The sequence below is a fragment of the Halichoerus grypus genome, chromosome 15 (assembly GCF_964656455.1).
Source record: "Halichoerus grypus chromosome 15, mHalGry1.hap1.1, whole genome shotgun sequence".
Taxonomy (NCBI): domain Eukaryota; kingdom Metazoa; phylum Chordata; class Mammalia; order Carnivora; family Phocidae; genus Halichoerus; species Halichoerus grypus.
In genome coordinates, this window is record NC_135726.1 from 45,786,356 (window position 1) to 45,806,230 (window position 19,875).

Consider the following 19,875-nt stretch of genomic DNA (forward strand, 5'->3'; position numbering starts at 1 on the left):
TGGTCAGTCATGTTTCTCTTAACAGTGCTTTTTTTTAATTCATGCATTTTCTCTATTTCTTTGGGGTTATCTCATTGATTTTTCATGATATGTAAAATATTCCAGATACTACACATTTATAAATATTGGAGTTATTTTCTCTCAAGGTGACTTGTGTTATGACTGTGTTATGGCATTTACTGTTTTGCTCACATTTTAAATTTAGATATAGTTTCATTCTCAACCTTACCAGATAATCTTACACTTTTTATTTCTAGTCTTATATTTTTGTGCCATATGTTCATGGCATTTGCAAGTAGAAAAGAGTTCTCTCAATATTTATATTTATTTTATTTATATTTCTCATAGCAGTAGCTGGTATTTTCAGAATAATGTTGAGTATTAGTGGGGATACATTTCTCTCATTTTTTTCCAATTTAATGGAAATCATGTATCTGTTTAAACATTTTGTGTAATGCCTTTTGATTTAGAGTAGTCTTTGTTATTCATAACTATTTTCAGTCAGTCCCTATTTTACCTGATGCCTGCTGGATTTTGTCAGAAGCCATCTTGTCATCCGTTGGTGTGAACATGTTTTTCTCCTTTAATTTGCTGATGTGATGAATTATACAAATCTCTTGACAATTTCAAGGGTTCCTATGACCACTCTTGCGTTCAGTAATTCAGTAGAACTCGCAGAACTCAGGAAAATACTGCACCTATGATTAGTTTTATTACAGTGAAAAGATACAAATTAGATCAGCTAAAGGAAGAGATACATAGGGAAAACCATGGGAGGGATCCAAATGTGGAGCTTCCAGTCATCCTTTCCCTGTGGAGTCAGGGATGACATTACCTCTTCCTGGTTATGACATGATAATTCCCACAGGAAAGCTTGCCTGAGCCTTTGGTTGCCAGAGTTGTTCCTGGGGTTCAATTACATTCTTCCCATGAGGCTGATCTTTAGTCTCCAGCTCCTTCTGAAGGTTCAAACTCTTACCTTTAGTCTCCAGTTCCTCCAGAGTTCACAACTGATAACGGTGTGTCCTAAAGCCCCCATCATAACTCACAGCCTAGACTGTCTGGTGGCCAAAGCTCCCAAGCAAGCAAAGATACTCCTATCAGGCAGGACATTCCAGGGTCCCAGAGATCATCTACAAGTCTAAAAATATGCTCTTGCTTGTAAGTAAAATGCTGTATGTTCATGCTCAAATGCTTTTGTTGAGAGGGTGTTTGATGTCATCACCTTGGGCTGACACCAAGAATCTCTGTAATGTGGGCTTGATAAGAGCAGAGCTACAAGTCAAAGGGAATTTTGTTTTGACTATATTCCTTTTTACCAATATACAAGAAAAATGATGTCTTAGTTCTTAGTTCTCCTTGGAAAAGATGAGTAAAAATATCCTGTTACACCAAAGGATAGAAGGAAACATGTCATTAATTTTTCTTGTACATAGGTAATATATGCTTAATTGGTTCTATTATATTTCCATTCTCCTTTTTAAAAGTCTGACATCTTTGTGTCTTTTTTTCTTTTTATTCATTTGGCGGGGAGGGGCAAAGGGAAAGAGAGGACTTCAAGCAGACTCCACACTGATTGTGGAGCCCAGTGTGGGGCTCAATCTCATGACCCGGAGATCATGAGCTGAAACCAAGAGTCAGATGCTTAACTGACTGAGCCACCCAGGCACCCCTGACATCTTTGTGTCTTAATGTACAATAATGGGGCCCCTGTCAGTCTCCCTGCTCAGTCTCCCTCTGTCTGCTGCTCCCCCTGCTTGTTCTCTGTCAAATAAATAAAATCTTTAAAAAAAAATGGGGCACGTGGCGAGCTCAGTCAGTGGAGCATGCAACTCTTGATCTCTGGGTTGTGAGTTCCAGCCCCACACTGGGGATAGCAATTACTTAAAAATATATATACAGTAATATGGACTACAAAATTTAAGTTTCAAAATAGAGTTAAATTGTTGAATCAGAGAACAAACTGTATAAAAACTTATATTTTCTTATTTTTATTTAATCCTAATAATTACTACTAATTGCTACTGTTAACTAGTCCTATAGTTTTGTTTAAATGATAGTGTGGATGTGACAAAAGTAAATAAGACAGTAATATTTAATTTCAAATAAATCCTTTTCATATTAATACATACGTGTATTATTATTATTATATATCATATTGTTATGGGAAGCTTTTTGTTTGTTTCATATGGCTGAGCCCCAGCTTGCCTCTCTAAAAAGTTGATCATTCTAGGGGCACCTGGGTGGCTCAGTCGTTAAGCGTCTGCCTTCGGCTCAGGTCATGATCCCAGCGTCCTGGGATCGAGCCCCACATCGGGCTCCCTGCTCAACCGGGAAGCCTGCTTCTCCCTCTCCCACTCCCCCTGCTTGTGTTCCTGCTTTCACTGTGTCTCTCTCTGTCAAATAAATAAATAAAATCTTAAAAAAAGAAAAAATAAATAAAAAAATAAAAAGTTGATCATTCTATTATTCAGTGCCCAGTTCACATTTAAGCCATGGTCCCAGATTTTGGCTCACACATGAGCACATGCACACACACACAATTTAAGCTAGACTTCCTATTTGCTATGCTACAAACTACATATCCCAGGGTATTTTGGTGGTTATCTTCTTACCCTATATTTCATCTCAAGTGGAGGAGCAAGAGATTTTGATAAAGACATATTTGAAAGGAAAGGAAAACCAATAATCTGGAAGTGTCTATTCATTAAATTCTATATTCAGGTTCATTTTTTTTAAAAAATATTTTATTTGACAGAGAGAGACACGGCGAAAGAGGGAACACAAGCGCAAGGAGTGGGAGAGGGAGAGGCAGGCTTCCCGCGGAGCAGGGAGCCCAATGTGGGGCTCGATCCCAGGACGCTGGGATCATGACCTGACCCGAAGGCAGACACTTAACCATCTGAGCCACCCAGGCACCCCTCAGGTTTCATTTTAATTGATTTCCATCAATTCCCTAAGTTTTTGTGTAGCTCTCTATTGAAGCAAGTCTTAAGGTCAATCTCAACTATGGGAAAGATGTCCCTCCTCTCTAAATATCTTGTCTTATAGGTCATATTTTTTAAAAAACAATAGGTTCTTCTACCTTTCCATTATTCAGGTATATCATCCTTCAGACTTCTATCTCTTCAGTATCCCAATATTGCTCATGATTTCTCTGCTGTAACCAGTACATTCAGAACCTCAGCCTCGGGGCCCTATTTGTTTTGTGGTAAGTACTGACATGCAACAAAAACCTTCAGTCTTACTTATTAAATACTTCAAAAAGAATATAAAAGAGTGGCCAATATGCACACAAAAGGATGCTCAACATCATTAAAGTTATCATGGAAATGCCAGTTAAAACCACAACGAGGGGGTTGCCTGGGTGGCTTAGTCGGTTAAGCATCCAACTCTTGGTTTCAGCTCAGGTCACGATCTCATGGCTTCTCTCCCCCTGCTCATGCACACGCTCTCTTTCTCTTTCGCTCAAATAAAATCTCTTCTAAAAAAGATTTATGCTCTTTATACGGTTGAGAAAGAGAGAAGCTGCCGCTGACATGTAAGAGCTAGCTTAGTACTGTGAACGAGATCTTGTTATGAATTCACATAACATCAACAACAGATAGGCAACTTTGGGATCCTAGTGGATCAAGACAAAAACAAGATCACCCTGTAATCATATCTAAACATATCTAAACAGATAACACATGAATATTATTCAAGCCACAAAATGCTAAACACTCCTGGATAATTTGAACGCTACTTCTTTACCAATTACAATTTTAGCCTTCCTTTAGTCTTCCTTCCTTATGGATAAGATTAATTAAGATATGCAGTTATAAAATTGCCCTGATTCCTGACAACATCCAATCCAGAACAAAACCTCACTTCCTTAAACCTTCTCTAAATCAATAAACACAAATCCAATGTTGTGTGTTCCCCTTTGCTACAATGAGCAGTAAACCCAACTTGTTTGACCACAAGGAATGTTCCTGGTGGTATTTGGTTGGAACACACTGACACGTTTTACTATATAAAACCTCAATAAAAATGTTAGCATGAAAATAAGCAGGGTATTTTTTTAGGGTTCATATCTTGGGGAAAAAAAAGTTTTGAACTGGGGCGCCTGGGTGGCTCAGTTGGTTAAGCGACTGCCTTCGGCTCAGGTCATGATCCTGGAGTCCCGGGATCGAGTCCCGCATCGGGCTCCCTGCTCAGCAGGGAGTCTGCTCCTCCCTCTCTTGTGCTCTCTCTCTCTCAAATAAATAAATAAAATCTTAAAAAAAAAAAAAAAAAAAGTTTTGAACTGACTGACCACAAGCTAATTTGGATTTAACACTAAGGAATTTGTTCATTAACTTAAAGCCTTAAGATCACCTGTGATAATGTCCTTTAGTTCAATCAGTGAAAACAGGGAACTACTTTCCATTTTTGCTATAAGTCATTAACAGATTGTTTCAGGCTGAACAGTCAGTCCTTTATTCTCTTTAAAAATTCACCAATTGGGGCGCCTGGGTGGCTGAGTCGTTAAGCATCTGCCTTCAGCTCAGGTCATGATCCCAAGGTCCTGGGATCGAGCCCCATATCGGGCTCCCTGCTCAGCGGGAAGCCTGCTTCTCCCTCTCCCACTCCCCCTGCTTGTGTTCCCTCTCTAGCTGTCTCTCTCTGTGTCAAATAAATAAATAAAATCTTTAAAAAATAAAAATAAAAATTCACCAATTCCCTTAATATAACATTTCTTCATTCCTGAGTTCTAAAAGAACTCTAAAGATTCCCCCCACCCCCCCAAAAGCCACAGACTCTGTCATAGTGCAGTTGTGGCTTACAAATGAAAGCAAAACCAGTTGCACTAAATAGGTAAATTAGCACAGGTGATTTTTTTTTTTTTTTTTTTTTTGCATTCATAGAAGGGATCAATGAGTCATCTCAGGAATCTCCCTAGTTCAATAAACAATGTATTACACAAATGTCAACTGTACTTCAATTTTAAAAGAATATATTACACATTTATAATAGCCACAAACTGGAAACAAAAGAGGTAAATGGGTAAATAACTGGGAGGTGAAAATCAATGTAATTATAATATCCACCCAATTTTCTATGTTGTCACTTAAAATTTTAATATGGCCTGTCATGTCACTTATTTTTCTTATAGTTTCACTTTTTTTAAAGATTTTATTTTTAAGTAACCTCTACACCCAATGTGGGGCACGAATTTACAACCCCAAGGTCAAGAGTTGCATGCTCTACCGACTGCCCCTTTTACAGTTTCACTTTGGTCCCATTTCATCTATTAGCTGACCTCTTCCATTTGGAGTAGGGCATTTTCTTGAATTTTTCCTGGATCCTTTTCATATAACTGAATGAAAGACAAGGAGTGGGAGTTGGGGGTGGGACTAGGGAATAAACTGCAATGTAATCAGATTAATACATCTCTTTGGAAAGGGCTGAACTGCCCTGTGATTAAAATAGTAATATCCTGGGCGCGTGGGTGGCTCAGTTGGTTAAGCGACTGCCTTCGGCTCAAGTCGTGATCCTGGAGTCCCGGGATCGAGTCCCGCATCGGGCTCCCTGCTCAGCGAGGAGTCTGCTTCTCCCTCTGACCACCCCCCCCATGCTCGCTCTCTCTCAAATAAATAAATAAAATCTTTCAAAAAAATAAAATAGTAAAGTCCTGGGTCATTGCGTTTGTGTAAGTGGTAGATGGGGAGAGAAAGCCCTTTTGCCTTAGTACATGTGTATTTAATATGTTAAATAAGAACCAATATAAAATGACCCAACTTACCTTTATACTAAAAAAAAATTACATTTTTTACTCTTACCTAACAGTTTTTCATTCCTTCATTCCCAACCACAGAATAGTATGTCCTTTAAGAGTATAAAACTGGGGCTTCTGGGTGGCTCAGGTCATGATCCCAGGATCCTGGGATAGAGCCCTGCATTGGGCTCTGGGCTCAGCGGAGAGCCTGCTTCTCCCTCTCCCACTCCCCCTGCTTGTGCTCCCTCTCTCACAATCTCTGTCAAATAAATAAATAAAATCTTAAAAAAAAACCCAAAAACTTATTTGAAGTATGTATCATTTTCTAAAGTGTGAGGCTAAAGTGGAATCCACTGGATGGTGATTATTCCAAATGTATCTGCAGCCCATGAGGTAGGATTAAGTGGATAACTGCAGTGACTTCACAGCAGTTGAATATGTATATATTGTAATAGTTTCTCATTTACTACTTTCCGTGGGAAATTGTTATTTTAGGGTCTAGTTTTCAATGTGAAAACACTACCTTTATACATTACATTAAAAAAAAAATTGGACAGGTCATGAACCATTTTATTCTGGACAAAAAGACCCCAAAAAACCAACCACCCTATTTTCTTCAACAGGCTGCTAGATTTTACTTGCTATTTTAATTGGAATATTCATATACCATAAATACAGTGGATTATTTTTATAGCTGATTTGATTTGGATGTTGTCCTTTACCAAATTTCTTTAAAGGATTATGCTAGCTTCATAGCTGTGACTCTGTATCTTGGAGACTTAGGAGATTTTATGTTAGATATTCTGATACTAGAGGAATCATGTATACCTCTTTAATCAGTTTTTTTTTTATTGGTTCTTACTTTATTCAGGAAAATACTGAGGATTTCAGCCATGCTTTAAAGAGCTGAATATAAACACACACAATACAATGCTGAATGTAAAAACAAAACAAAACAAAAAAACATTTCCCATGTCTTACTAATCAAAGTAGAATACATGTATACACGTCTAAAAAGTATTTAAGAAAATAATGCTTTTCCACAATTTCAGATATAGTATATAAAGCTGAATATAAACATTTCATCTTACTAAATTAAAGGTGAATAAATATGTATATATACATACAAAAATGTTTTTTCCCAGGACTCAGGTCTATCATATAAAATTGAGTATAAACTTAAAACAGATATGCATGAAGTTTCTTATTTTACTCAAAATCCAGGGACAGGGCAGCTCTGCATCATTTCATCAGCTCAACAGTGTCAAGGATGCAGGTAATTCCAATCTATCCCCTCTGCCAATCTCAGCCTCTCACCCCTCTGGTAGCAAACAGCCACAATTCCAGGTATCACACAGACATATAGACATGCATCCTGTAACATAAGACTATTTCCTCCTATTGTTAGGAAAGAAAATTTAACCTAAAGCCTACTTGCAGACTTTTGCTCAGATCTTGTATGGGCAGGACTGTCATATATATGCCCAGATGCAAAGCAAACTAGGTGCAAGACCTAGACTTTAGATGGGCAGCAAGCAGTCCTGGCAAAGGGAGAATGGCTAACACCAACGGATAGGCAACCAACAGTGTCTGGGGCAACAATATTGCCTTCTTTCCTTAAAATTCCTTTTTTGTAGTTACATTTCCTCTCATTCATGATGTCTGAGGGTTTTTTTTCCCCCATCTCAAGTTTTCAAGGTTTTTTGTTGTTTTGTTTTGGCTTTGCTCTTATTAGAGCTTTTCTACACACTAGAGTCAAATGCTTATTCATTCACTCTCTCATTCCTCAGATTTCAACAAGTGTTTACAGGGAACCTATTAGAACAGGCAGTGCACCAAGTACATTGAACTGGCAATGAATCATGGCCATTAACTGTCCATGTTTTCTACACCTATCTTAAGAAGTTAATTTTCCTAAGTATAGCTCTGTTGCATCCTACAACTTTCAACATGGAGTTTTTTTTGTCATTCACTCCGAATTGTAACTTGCCTTGATTTCCTTTCCCCTAGTGAGGCAAGAGGGCAAGGTGAATGAAAACTTCAGTTTTCAATTCTTCTCCAGAAGGAATTACCTGACATTCAATAAAGAGATGATTTAAGATGTTCCTATAGTCACGGTACACATAAGGCCTTCCTCTCATATGATCTCTACCCACAAATATGAAAATAAATAAAATCAGCTCTTATTTAACTCACTTTCAATATGAGCCATACAGTATTCTATGGGATATAATGTAATTATTTAATGTTCATAATGCTAACAAGATGGTGCTAATTAATATTACTAATTTATAAGTGAGAAAGTTAGACCTAGTTAAGTAGTTTGCCCTATAAGGCAAGTAAAGACTGAGCATTGGTTAAATCCTTTCCCACTCTGCCTCAGTTCAGGTTAATTTTAGAAGATGAGCTTGCAAATATTTAATTAAGATTTGAGCGGGAAGAATTTGCTGCATTTTTAACATTACTGTGTGTAGCCTTCCTCAAGTATGAATTATGAGACGAGTAATTTGTTAGCTAACGCAAATTAGTCTCCTATATTTATGACATTTATATTATGAATCCTCTGATTTCCCACAGGGCAAATGACCCTGATGTTGAGAACCGTTTGTATGACTGTCTCTGACACATTAACTGCCATCCAAAGCCTTCCTACTTTCCTCACATTCATGGAATTTTTTCACTTTTATCAATTGAACCCTGATGTCTAATAAATTTTGAAGCATAAATAGAACCCTCTCAATCTCTAACATTTATAAAGTATCTCAGCATTAACACATGTCAAATAAATTCTGGCCCTCAAATAAAGTCCCTGTATCCATACTGTGAGCTCTGATATTAAGTTGTTATCTTCAAAGGCTTTCCCACATTCCTTAAAATCAGAGGGTTTTGTGTTTTACTAGTATGACTTTGCAGAGGTCAGTAAAATTTTGAGCCTTCCCATGACTTCATTCACTCCTCTTTCCTGTATGAATTCTTTGATGTTTACTAAGGTGTGAGCCACGAATAAAGGCCTTCCCACATTGCCTACATTTGTAAGGTTTCTCACCAGTATGAATTTTCAGATGTCGATTAAGTTCTGAGCCACGACCAAAGGCCTTCTTGCACTCCTTACACTTGTAGGGCTTTTCACCACTATGACTTCTCTCGTGATGAGTAAGTTCTGACTTCCGAATAAAAGCCTTCCCACATTCCTTACATTTATGGGGTCTCTCACCAGTGTGAACTTTTTGATGTCGAATAAGTTCTGTGCTACAAGTAAAGGCCATTTTACATTCCTTACATTTATAGGGTTTCTCACCAGTGTGAGCTCTCTGATGTCGAGTAAGTTCTGAGCCACGACGAAAGGCCTTTCCACATTCCTTACATTTATATGGTTTCTCACCAGTATGAACACTCTGATGTCGAATAAGATGTGAATCAGAGATAAAAGCTTTCCCACATTCCTTACATTTATGAGGTTTCTCACCAGTATGGATTCTCTGATGTAGACTCAGTTGAGAGGCACAACTATATACCTTCCCACACTCCTTACACTCATAGCGTCTTTCACCAGTATGAATTATCTGATGAAGACTAAGTTGCGTGTCGTAACGGAAAGCTTTCCCACATTCCTTACATTTATGGGGTTTCTCACCAGTATGGATTCTCTGATGTCGAAGAAGATGTGAGGGACGGGTAAAGGCTTTCCCACATTCCTTACATTCATAGTATTTCTCATCAGTATGAATTCTCTGATGTAAATTAAGTTGTGAGGTAGATGGAAAGGCCTTCCCACACTCCTTACATTTATAGGGTTTCTCACCTATATGGATCTTTTGATGTTTACGGAGTTGTAAGTTAGAATGAAAGGCTTTCCCACATTCCTTACATTTATGAGGTTTCTCACTAGTGTTACTGCTCTGAGGTTTAGTAGTTTCAGAGCCATGGATAGAGGCACATTTCTTATTTTCTTTACTTTTTTTGCTTTCATGAATTCTCTGATGCTTAATCAAGTCTGACCTACTATTAAAGGCTTTCCCACATTCTCCACATTTAGAGTCTTTTTCCTTATTATGACTTCTTTCGTGTTGAATATGGTGTAATTGGCACCTGAAAGCTTCCTTACATCCCTTGCATTCGTAGGTTTTTGCTCTGGTATGAACTGTCTGAGGCATTCCATGAACTATGCACTGAATGGAAGCGGACCTTTCTTCAGAGGTTATTACGGCTTGTCTGAAATGTCCCTCCTGTTGTCTCTCCAACTGGCATTTGATTTCTCTGTTATTTCTGACCCTAGTGCACTCAAGGTCAGAGCTTGTAAGTCTTTTTATCTCCAGGTGCAATGATTTAATTTCATAACTGTGCTCCTTTGGAAATAAATTCTTGGTTACTCTTCTGGACTCCCAATCTGTAAGATAACAAGAAAGAAAATAGAAGGTATTTTCATGTGGCAGGAGAAAGGAAAGTTCCAAGGTAGAAACGACAAACTAAAAATAGTGAATAATTTAATAGCTCTTAACACAGCATTGAAATTTGGAAAAAAAAAAAAAAAAAAGCCCAGGGTCGGGGGTGGGGGGAGGAGATGAGAATAGAGAAAATGAGGGGAGCTTGTGAAGGAAGTAGTTCTTCACTTCTGGTGAAAATCAGAATCAGCTGAGGAACAGTACAAACACAATGTCCAGGAACCACCTAAGACCAACTAAATGAGAATCTAAAAGAGTAGGACATTACATCTAATAGCAAGTCCTCTCATCTCTAGCTTCAAAATATATCCAGATCTTGACTACTTCTCTCTACCAGTATCTCTACCACTTTGCCCAAAGCCATCTCTCACCAAGGTTAACACACTTTCTTAACAGGTCTCCCTGCTTTCCCTGTTGCCCTCTTAATATCCCATACCTAACACAGTAGCCAGAGTGTTCTTGTTAAGTAAGTGAGATTAGGCCTTTCTTCTGTCTCAAAGTCTCCACTGGATTTACCTCTCGTGCAGAGTAAAAGTCCAAGTCCTTATGCGGTCTGCAAAACCCTCCCTGAACCTGTCTCACACTACCCTCTTTCTGACCTCATTGCCGATCTCCTCTCTTCAGCTGACTCTGCTCCAGCTCCCTGACCAACTGGATGTTCTTCAAACTTGTGGAGCACATTCCTCCTTCAGAATCTCTGCCTGCAAGTATCTTCCCTAAGATATTAATATGGCTTGTTCGAGTACTTCATTCTGACCGCTACTCAAACATGAGACCACTCTTTACCAAACAGGCCCCTCTTACTCTACTTTTATTTTTTTTGCAGTGCACTTATCATCACATATCATTTTATCTATATCCCCAACATTATTATGAGAACTTTCAACACACAGAAAAATTAAAAGAATTGAGACAGTGAACTCCCATATTCCCACTACCTAGATTCTATAATAAACATTTGGCTCTCCTTCATCCATCTTGCAGACATCAGTATACTTCACCTCTAAACTCCACAGATATTATACTTTAACTTGTTTATTTCTGTATTGTCTGTCTGCCCTTCAGTGTATCTGTACAGAGTAAATACTATTTGATGAACGAATGGCTATTGGCATTTTTATTCATCTGTCTCAGTGATGCAGAGGCAACTCAAGGTGTGGGAGTCACTGTTTAAATACAGTACGTCACATCTGTGCTTATAATAAAATACAACATTCTTTACTAGACCTGCAAAACTCTGCACTGTTTGGACCCTGCTTCCCTATTCACCTTCATTTTAAGATGCTCTCACCTTCACTCACTATGTACCTCTCTACTGGCCTCTACTGGACTCCTAGATCATGCCAATTACGATCTCATCTTAGACTCTTTTAGGAAATGCTTTGTTTGCCATGAATGCTCTGCTCCAGAATCCCTGCATGCCCAGTTTCTTTCATTGTAAATATCTTAATTTTCTGTAAAGTACCCTGTTTTTTGCCTTCATAATCTTTTTCCTAATTCTGGAATTACGCATTTGTTCATCAGTTTATCTACTGGTATAATTTCTCCCACAGTGGCCTAGAACTAGTATAATACTTATTTCACTCACCATGATATAACCAATCCCCAGCACATAGTTCAGTTAACAAGCCAGCACCATTAGGGTGTATCTGTGCATGTGCTTATACCAGTCCCCTGGAAGATTGATAGCTTTACACAACGAGAATCTTCTACGTAATTCTGAAAAAATTCTAATGGAAACTAAGAATACTATGGCAACCATTTATGAGAGGTTGTATGGTGTTGTGACAAAAAACATAGAGCCAGACTGCTTGGGTGTGAATCCTAGTCCCATGACTTGCTAGTTGTATGACACTGGACAGTTACTTAACTACTCAGAAATCAAGAAGGCTGAGATAAAAGGAGATGCTCCATGTAAGCTGTTAGAGCTTGTGCAGGCACCCTGCTGTTTAGGATAGTCCCTTTGTTCTTGCTAAGGTCCAGGGTGGTTGGACCAGCCAAAAGCAAGTTGCAGAAAAGACAAACAGTTGGGAAATCTAGAGAGATGAATAAACCTAGAACTGGTAAGAAGAAAAGATTCTTCTGTGATTAATGTATGATCTATATCTGCAATCTAATGAAAATGCCACACTACACAGTTGTCCTTCAGAGAAGGGCACTAAAAGCAAGGTCTATATGATGACTGGTAACGTGATGTTGGCATTTTATGCTGTATGGGAAGTTCCAGATGTCAGATGTCAGAAGATGCTGTTATTTTAAATATTTTGGAAAAAACTATCTGTTAGAGAAGGAAAACTGTAAAAAGCATGGATTCGAATAATAAATTTGGGCCTTAAAGGAATGCTCGGATCAAAAAGTAACATCCATCAAGGATGCTCCCATTGCTCCTCTCCTGCATAATCACTCCTCAGAGCTACAGAATCATTCCCCTAAATTGATCTTCAGTCTCTCTGATGTCCCTATCCCGTGGTCTCATTCTAGCGCAAGGCCAAATCACCTGGACTTCCCAAACAGGCTCCTAGTAAGTTTCACCATTTTCACTCAGGAATCTGATTTAATCTCTACAGGAAGCCAGAGAGAGGTCTTAGAAATCCAATCCACTCATGTTCCTATCTTGTTTAAAACCTTCAGTGGCTGCCAAGTGTCCTTAAGAAAAAAAATCCAAACTCCTAGACTTGGTGAGAAGGCCCTGCATGACGTGGACCTCCATTCAGGTCTTCTAGGACACCCATTCATGACTTTCTCTCCTTGGGGCCTTAAATGAGTAAGTTCCTCCACCTTCTACAGCATTCCCACCATACTGCCTAGATCCTACTACGTCTCCTTCCAGCTTCATATCATTTGTCATGATCTGAAAAGTCTTACCAGTCTGGTAATATTGCCCCTAATATTCTCTCACAGCAGTCCCTTACCTATAACCATCTCCCCTAAAAAGACCCTCATTTCTCTGGCCATAGTACAGGCCAGGTTTCTAAAAAAGAAAACTTGCAGGGTTCTATCAGTGATTAGGGATTTAAATCGGCCCTTAAATCAGCATACTTCCTACTACCTAGGTTATTCACTGTTACCTTTTATTTCCTTCCAGTGTTTTGTAGCATCCTTTTTATACAACCAAAACAGCACTGACTCTAAAAGTTCTGTATCTGGCTTTATTCAACTAAGCGTTATAGCATGTTTCAATAATATTTTATAAAAAATATCTAAATTGCTGAAGGTTCTGTATCCCAATTGTAGGAGTTATATAAATCTACAAATGCTGTAAAATTTCATAGTAATATACACCAAAAAATAAAAAAATAAAAATAAATGAGTGTATATGAAAATCGGGGAAATCTGAATAAGGTCTACTTATAGTTTCATTACTACTATTGTGCCAATTTCCTGGTTTTGACAGTGTACTAGCATTAGGTAAGATGTTATCATTAGGGAAAGCTGAGCAAAGGGTACAAGGGAACTCTATTATTTTTGTAACTCCTCTGAATCTTAAATTATTTCAAAATAAAAAGCTAAAAAGAAATGGTAACAGTTATAAGCATGTATGTACCTAATAAAGAGAGCCCCAAGTACATGAAGCAAAAACAGAATTGCAGAAAAAACAGACGATTCAACAAATTGAAGACTTTAATGCTCTACTTTCAATAATGGATAGAGAAGATCAACAAGGAAACAGAAAACATGCTCTTAAATAACTGATGGGTCAAGGAAGAAATCACAAGAGAAATTAGAAAATGCTTAGAAAAGGAAAACTTAATATACCAACACTTATGGGTTATAGTTAAAATAGATCCTAAAGGGAAATTTACAGCTTAAAATGCCTATATTAAAACAAAAACAAAAACAAAACCCCAAAACCCAAGAAAGATCTCAAATCAGATTATGGAACTAGATAAAGAACAAAGTAAACCCAAAGATACCAGAATGAAGAAAATAATAAAGATTAGAGGGTAGATGAACAAAACAGAAAGAACAGGGAAATCAACGTAACTCTAAGTTGGTTCTTTGAAAAAGATCAACAAAACTGTCAAACCTTTAGCTAGACTGACCAAGAGAAAAAAAAGAAAGAAGACAAATACTGATATCAGGAATGAAAGAGGGAGATCACTACCTACCTTACAGAAATAAAAGTCTAGGGTTGGGTGTAGAAGTGACTGCTTATGGGTATGGGGTTTCATTTTGGGGTGATGAAAAGGTTCTAAAATTAGATCATTGTCACAGTTGCAGAACTCTGTGACTATATTAAAAACCACTGAACAGTATACTTTAAGTAAATTTTATTTTTTTTAAGTGAATTTTAGAATATGTGATTTCTATCTCAATAGAGCTAGCTGCTTTAAAAAGTCAGGACAAAACTGGACACAAAGTACAGGGAAAATTGTCTCATGGGAAGGAGGAAGGCACTTCCTTCCTGAAATCAGAAGCAAATATGAGGAAAGGTAGCAAGAGTGATAAGTAGAGTGAAAATTTGAGGCCTCATGCTGAAACATCCTTCCTTTTTTCTCCAGATCTCAGACCTTTTCAGCAAGCTTTCCTACCAATAGCTCAGATGTGCTGCCTTCTCACTGGCCCCCTGGGTGACCACCTGCCATAGTGTTCCTCATAGGAGTCACCATCACTTACCTGGGCACCATTCTTTTGTTTCCTGACTCTTAACCACCCAGGGCTCCTTCCCCTGCTCCAATAAGGAGATCACATCTGGCTTAGAATCAGAAAGTCCTGCTCAAAAAACAAAAAGGACAAAGTTATGTTGTATGTGTATCAGAATTAAAATTAGCCCATGATTATCAAGAGAGAGTAAGCAGGTTAAGGGTCAATGGAAGGAGTGAAGGTCAGAGGAACCAAAAAAAAAAAAAAAAAAAAATAGTTGTCCAATGGAGCAGCCAATTCTAACTTTGTAAGGGATAGGCCCTTCTTTGGGAAGCAACAAGAATCATTAATTCAGCCAGGCATTTGAGAAGCACTCATGAGAAATTCCTTTTTTTTTTTTTTAAAGATTTTATGTATTTATTTGACAGAGAGAGAGACAGCGAGAAAGGGAACACAAGCAGGGGGAGTATGAGAGGGAGAAGCAGGCTTCCCACAGAGCAGGGAGCCCGATGCGGGGCTCAATCCCAGGACCCTGCGATCATGACCTGAGTCGAAGGCAGACGCCTAATGACTGAGCCACCCAGGCGCCCCTCATGAGAAATTCCTAACAAAGAACATAAAATTCCAGAAGGCCAATTCTGAATTTTGGGGGGCACATAACTTACCCAGTGAGATAAGGTTGTTATAATTCTCCAACATTACATCTCGGTACAAATCCTTCTGAGCAGAGTGCAAGCATTCCCACTCCTTTTGAGAGAAGTAAATGGCCACATCTTTGAACGTGAAGCCCTGAAACCACAGATCAATATGCTATTTGTGAAATTGATAGGCAAAATCTTTACAATGGAATAAAAAAAAAAATGGAGAAAGCAATTTAGTAAGGTAACAATGTTGAGAAAACAGGCTGTGCTGGGCCTTTAACACGGATGGTGCAGTGTGGAAACAGAAGTGACCAGAGCATATACCATTCTTGTTGCACACATCATGCACACGTCATGCTTAGGCATGCCTGCAACTACAGGAGTAACCTCCGGGCTCTAAGCTCTTCCATTATCCCCAAAGTTCAGACAACTGGTGTTTCCCAATTAAATAAAACTACACATGCAAGCACATGGCACACTCTATGTTCACCATACAACACCTGTAACTATCTCCTTCCCATTCTCCCAATAAAGAAAAACTTCTTAAAACTCTTGAATCTTACAAAATTTCTATTTCTGAAAATAGGATTTGAATATAACTTGATTTCTATGATGATTTATAACATGATTTAATAATTTCTTAAAAGCGCATGCCCATAAATATGCCAGAATATTAAAGCCCAATCACTTTTCCATGTGACCAAAAATTCTAAAATAGACATCATTTTTACTGGCTGTATGACAACCCATCTTCTATATTCAATGTTCTTATTTTGGGGTACTAGGTTGCACAAGTTCTCTAAAGTTCTTTTGCAGTATGAGTCTTTTCTCAACAGTTTATACATCTGGCTATTATGTTCCTGTTCCTATAAATTGTCCCTCACTGTACTCTCCTTGTTCCTGATCAGCCAGAACTGATGGGAGGAAGACCCAGACTCACACTGATGTGACCCAAGATGAACATACACAACAAAAGTGTGTGTCTCTCTCCCTTTCTCTCACACACACACACGGTCTGTCTTTCTTGATTTGAGGGAGCGTAACAAAACTTTGCCGGCTCTGAACCCCAGAGAATCCAACTGTATATAATGGATTTAGAGGAAACAACTTTCCCAACTGATCTGAGCCCAGACGGACCTGTTCTGACCTGGCCCGGGCAGATCCTTGTTCTACAACCTGGAACACACTGAGCTCCTCAGTCATGGAGTCATCCCAAAAACATGGTGAAGCCCCCAGGCCCAGGAGCACAGAATACTTGGGCAGGCCCAGCCCCGGACAACAGTTTCTGCAACAGAGGTCTCCAGCCTCTCCCTGGCCTAACAGATTCAGTGTATCAGGTACCTTCTTAGCTTTGTTCCCATATCCCAGAACCAGGGCCCTTAAAACCCCAACTGAAACCTCTTTCCACGAAGACCCTGTCCAGAATCACCACTACTGAGCCAGACAACCCACCAGAATCAGCAGGTCCTGTGTAGCCTTGGCAAAGCTCAACCATGTGGATGCAGGTTGCAATGGCTTTACAAGAAACCACAATTCTCAGAATCTTCATGGCCAACACATTCTGGTTCCCAATCTAGATCATAAGTTCTCTAAACTTGGCTTTCCTGCCTGACATTATTCCCTCTTACTGTTACCCCTAGCCTTACTGCTGATAGCCAGTGTACATGAATCTCAAGTACAATTATTGCAAATTAAGCACTTTAAGTTTCTGGTGACTTATATGTACGAATCCTCAGGAGAAGCCCATGAATCCTAATTCGAAGGAAACTTTAGCTCAAATAAGTAAAGTCATTTACTCAAATTTGCAGTTAGCAGTGGCATTGTTGGTTTTTGTTTTTTTTTTTAAGATTTTATTTATTTATTTGACAGAGAGAGACACAGCGAAAGAGGGAACACAAGCAAAGGGAGTGGGAGACGGAGAAGCAGGCTTCCCACAGAGCAGGGCACCCGATGTGGGGCTCGATCCCAGGACCCTGGGATCATGACCTGAGCTGAAGGCAGACGCTCAACCGACTGAGCCACTCAGGCACCCCTTGGGTTTTGAATCTAGATTTCTCCAACTCTGTAGATGATAGTCTTCCACTTCTGGCTTTTTTTTTTTTAAGATTTTATTTATTTGACAAGAGAAAGACACAGCAAGAGAGGGAACACAAGCAGTGGGAGAGTGAGAAGCAGGCTTCCCGTGGAGCAGGAAGCCCGATGCAGGGCTCGATCCCAGGACCCTGGGATCATGACCTGAGCTGAAGGCAGAAGCTTAATGACTGAGCCACCAGGTGCCCCCCATTTCTGGCTCTTAACAGAGATGCAGCCAGGGATTTCTGACGATCCTTTAAAAAAGTCCTATACTGGGCTCTCCATTTAGAGGAGAAAATGCTTGGTCTGCTCAGTGTGTCTCTACAGAGCACAGCACTCTATGAGAGGAAATCAAAGGTAGAAGGGAAAGGGAGGAAAGAAGCAGTTGTGCAAACAAAATTCCTTTATCCGAAAATATCAAAATTCCCCATGACTCTGGCTCTGTGTGGGCACTTGGGGACATGATGATTTAGATCCAGCACCTGCCCTTAAAAAGCTCAGAATCAGGAAGGAAAAGCAGAAAAGTAGAGACAATCACAGGACATCAAACTCTGCGGGGAACTGGTTACCATGACCAAATCACCAGCTGAAAAATAATGTTCTGAATATTAAAAACATTTTGGGATGCAATGATGATCTGGAAAAAAAGGAAAGTAATCTTCAGAAGCTAAAACTGAGTCAAGCTGGAGAACAAATAGGAGTGTCCTGAGCCACTGACATTTATTTTACCAGAGAACCTCTGCTGAGCCAAGATGACCATGAGCTTTGACATTCAGAGAATGAGGGGAGAGGAGACCAAGCTGAGAGCTGGTCAAAATGGGAATCTAAGTGGTTCTGCACTGCAAAGACCTGGGACATCTAAGACCATGCCCACAAAAGAAAGAAAAAGTAGAAGCAACACTCCCATTCTTGGGTGCTACAAGGAAAATGGCCTGACTTGAATCTTGGCAATTGGTGGAAGAAAAACATTTTCCCCTGAGGAACTATAACCACAAGCCAGCCCTCCCAGAGGTCTGTGGCTCACATGCACATTACTGAGGTGAATCTAGAAAACTTTCCATCTATAAATCTACTTTAAGGTGGCTCTGGTTTGGCAGTGCTCTTGGCAGAAGCAAACACTGACTTGGCCTAGAAGAACAACCTTCAACCAGGCCTCAAGAATCCATAAGAGAATTCCAAGGAAAATGACCCAAATGTCAAAAATAATAAAACAGCACAACACTGTGAATATACTAAACACCACTAAATTGTACACTATAAAATGGTTAACTGTATGTTATGTGAATTTCACCTAAACAAAAAACTAAATAAAAATAAAACATGCACAGAGGCATAATTCCAGGATCAGAGTGTCAGGAAAATCAATCATGCAGTTGTTTCAAATTTCCATAATATTTTAAACTTTCCACAATAAAAATAAAATGTTAGGGGGAAAATGTCATACCTGCAAAGATTCATTTATTACATAGATCATGACAAAGAATATAAAATAGGTATACTACAAAAAGGAAGTAAGATGGTGAGAAACAAAACCATGACAGGTAGATTTTCTTTTTTAAAAGATTTTATTTATTTATTTGTTAGAGAGAGCATGCACAAGCAGGGAGAATGGCAGATAGAGGGAGAAGCAAGCTCCCCTCTGATCAGGGAGCCTGACATGGGACTCGACCGATCCCAAGACCCTGGGATCACAACCTGAGCTGAAGGCAGACGCTTAACCCACTGAGCCACCTAGGTGCCCCAAATGACAGGTAGATTTAAAAGGAAAAAGTACTTATAGAACAAAAAAACCCTAATATTTGAAAATAAGTCATACAATGGCTCAAATAAATATTTCTGGAGAAAAATTACTGGACTACAGATATAAAAAGAGATTATGCAGAATGCTATCAAAAAGGACAACATGGGAAAGTATAAGAGAGGGCAAGAAGATAAAGTGAGGTTTAACAGATATCTAACCAGAGTTCTGGAAGGAAAAAGAAGAACTGAGAAAAGGCAGTAACTGAAGACCAAATGGGGGTACCTGGCTGGCTCAGTCAGTTGAGCATGTGACTCGTGATCTTGGGGTCATGAATTCAAGCCCCATGTTGGGCATAGAGCTTGCTTATAAAAAAAAATAATAATAAATAAATAAAAAGACCTAATGGCTAAGAAATTTTCAGAACTAGCAAAAGAAAGCATTATTTAGAAGCCCAATGAGTCTCAAGGAAAATAAATAAAAAGAAACCCTAGACAATTATATCAAAACTGCAGAGCACTAAAAACAAAGAGAAAATGTTAGAAGCAATTTGAGATTAAAGACAGATTATCTACACAGAAACACCAGTCTGACTGGCAGATGGTTATTCAAAAGCAACAATATAAACCAGAAGAGAGCAGACTATCTCAGTCAGCT

The 19,875-nt window shown here is 38.9% G+C and overlaps 1 protein-coding gene across 1 annotated transcript in view; it reads right to left on the reverse strand.

Annotated features, from left to right (window-relative positions):
• Window positions 1–6,567: 6,567 nt before the first annotated feature.
• ZNF568 (zinc finger protein 568) overlaps window positions 6,568–19,875 on the reverse strand; it is an 84,711-nt gene continuing 71,403 nt past the window's right edge. The window contains exon 8 of the mRNA XM_078063275.1: window positions 6,568–9,542. Coding sequence (XP_077919401.1) covers window positions 8,686–9,542 — 857 coding nt within the window. The 3' untranslated portion in view covers window positions 6,568–8,685. The remainder of the gene's footprint in view (window positions 9,543–19,875) is intronic.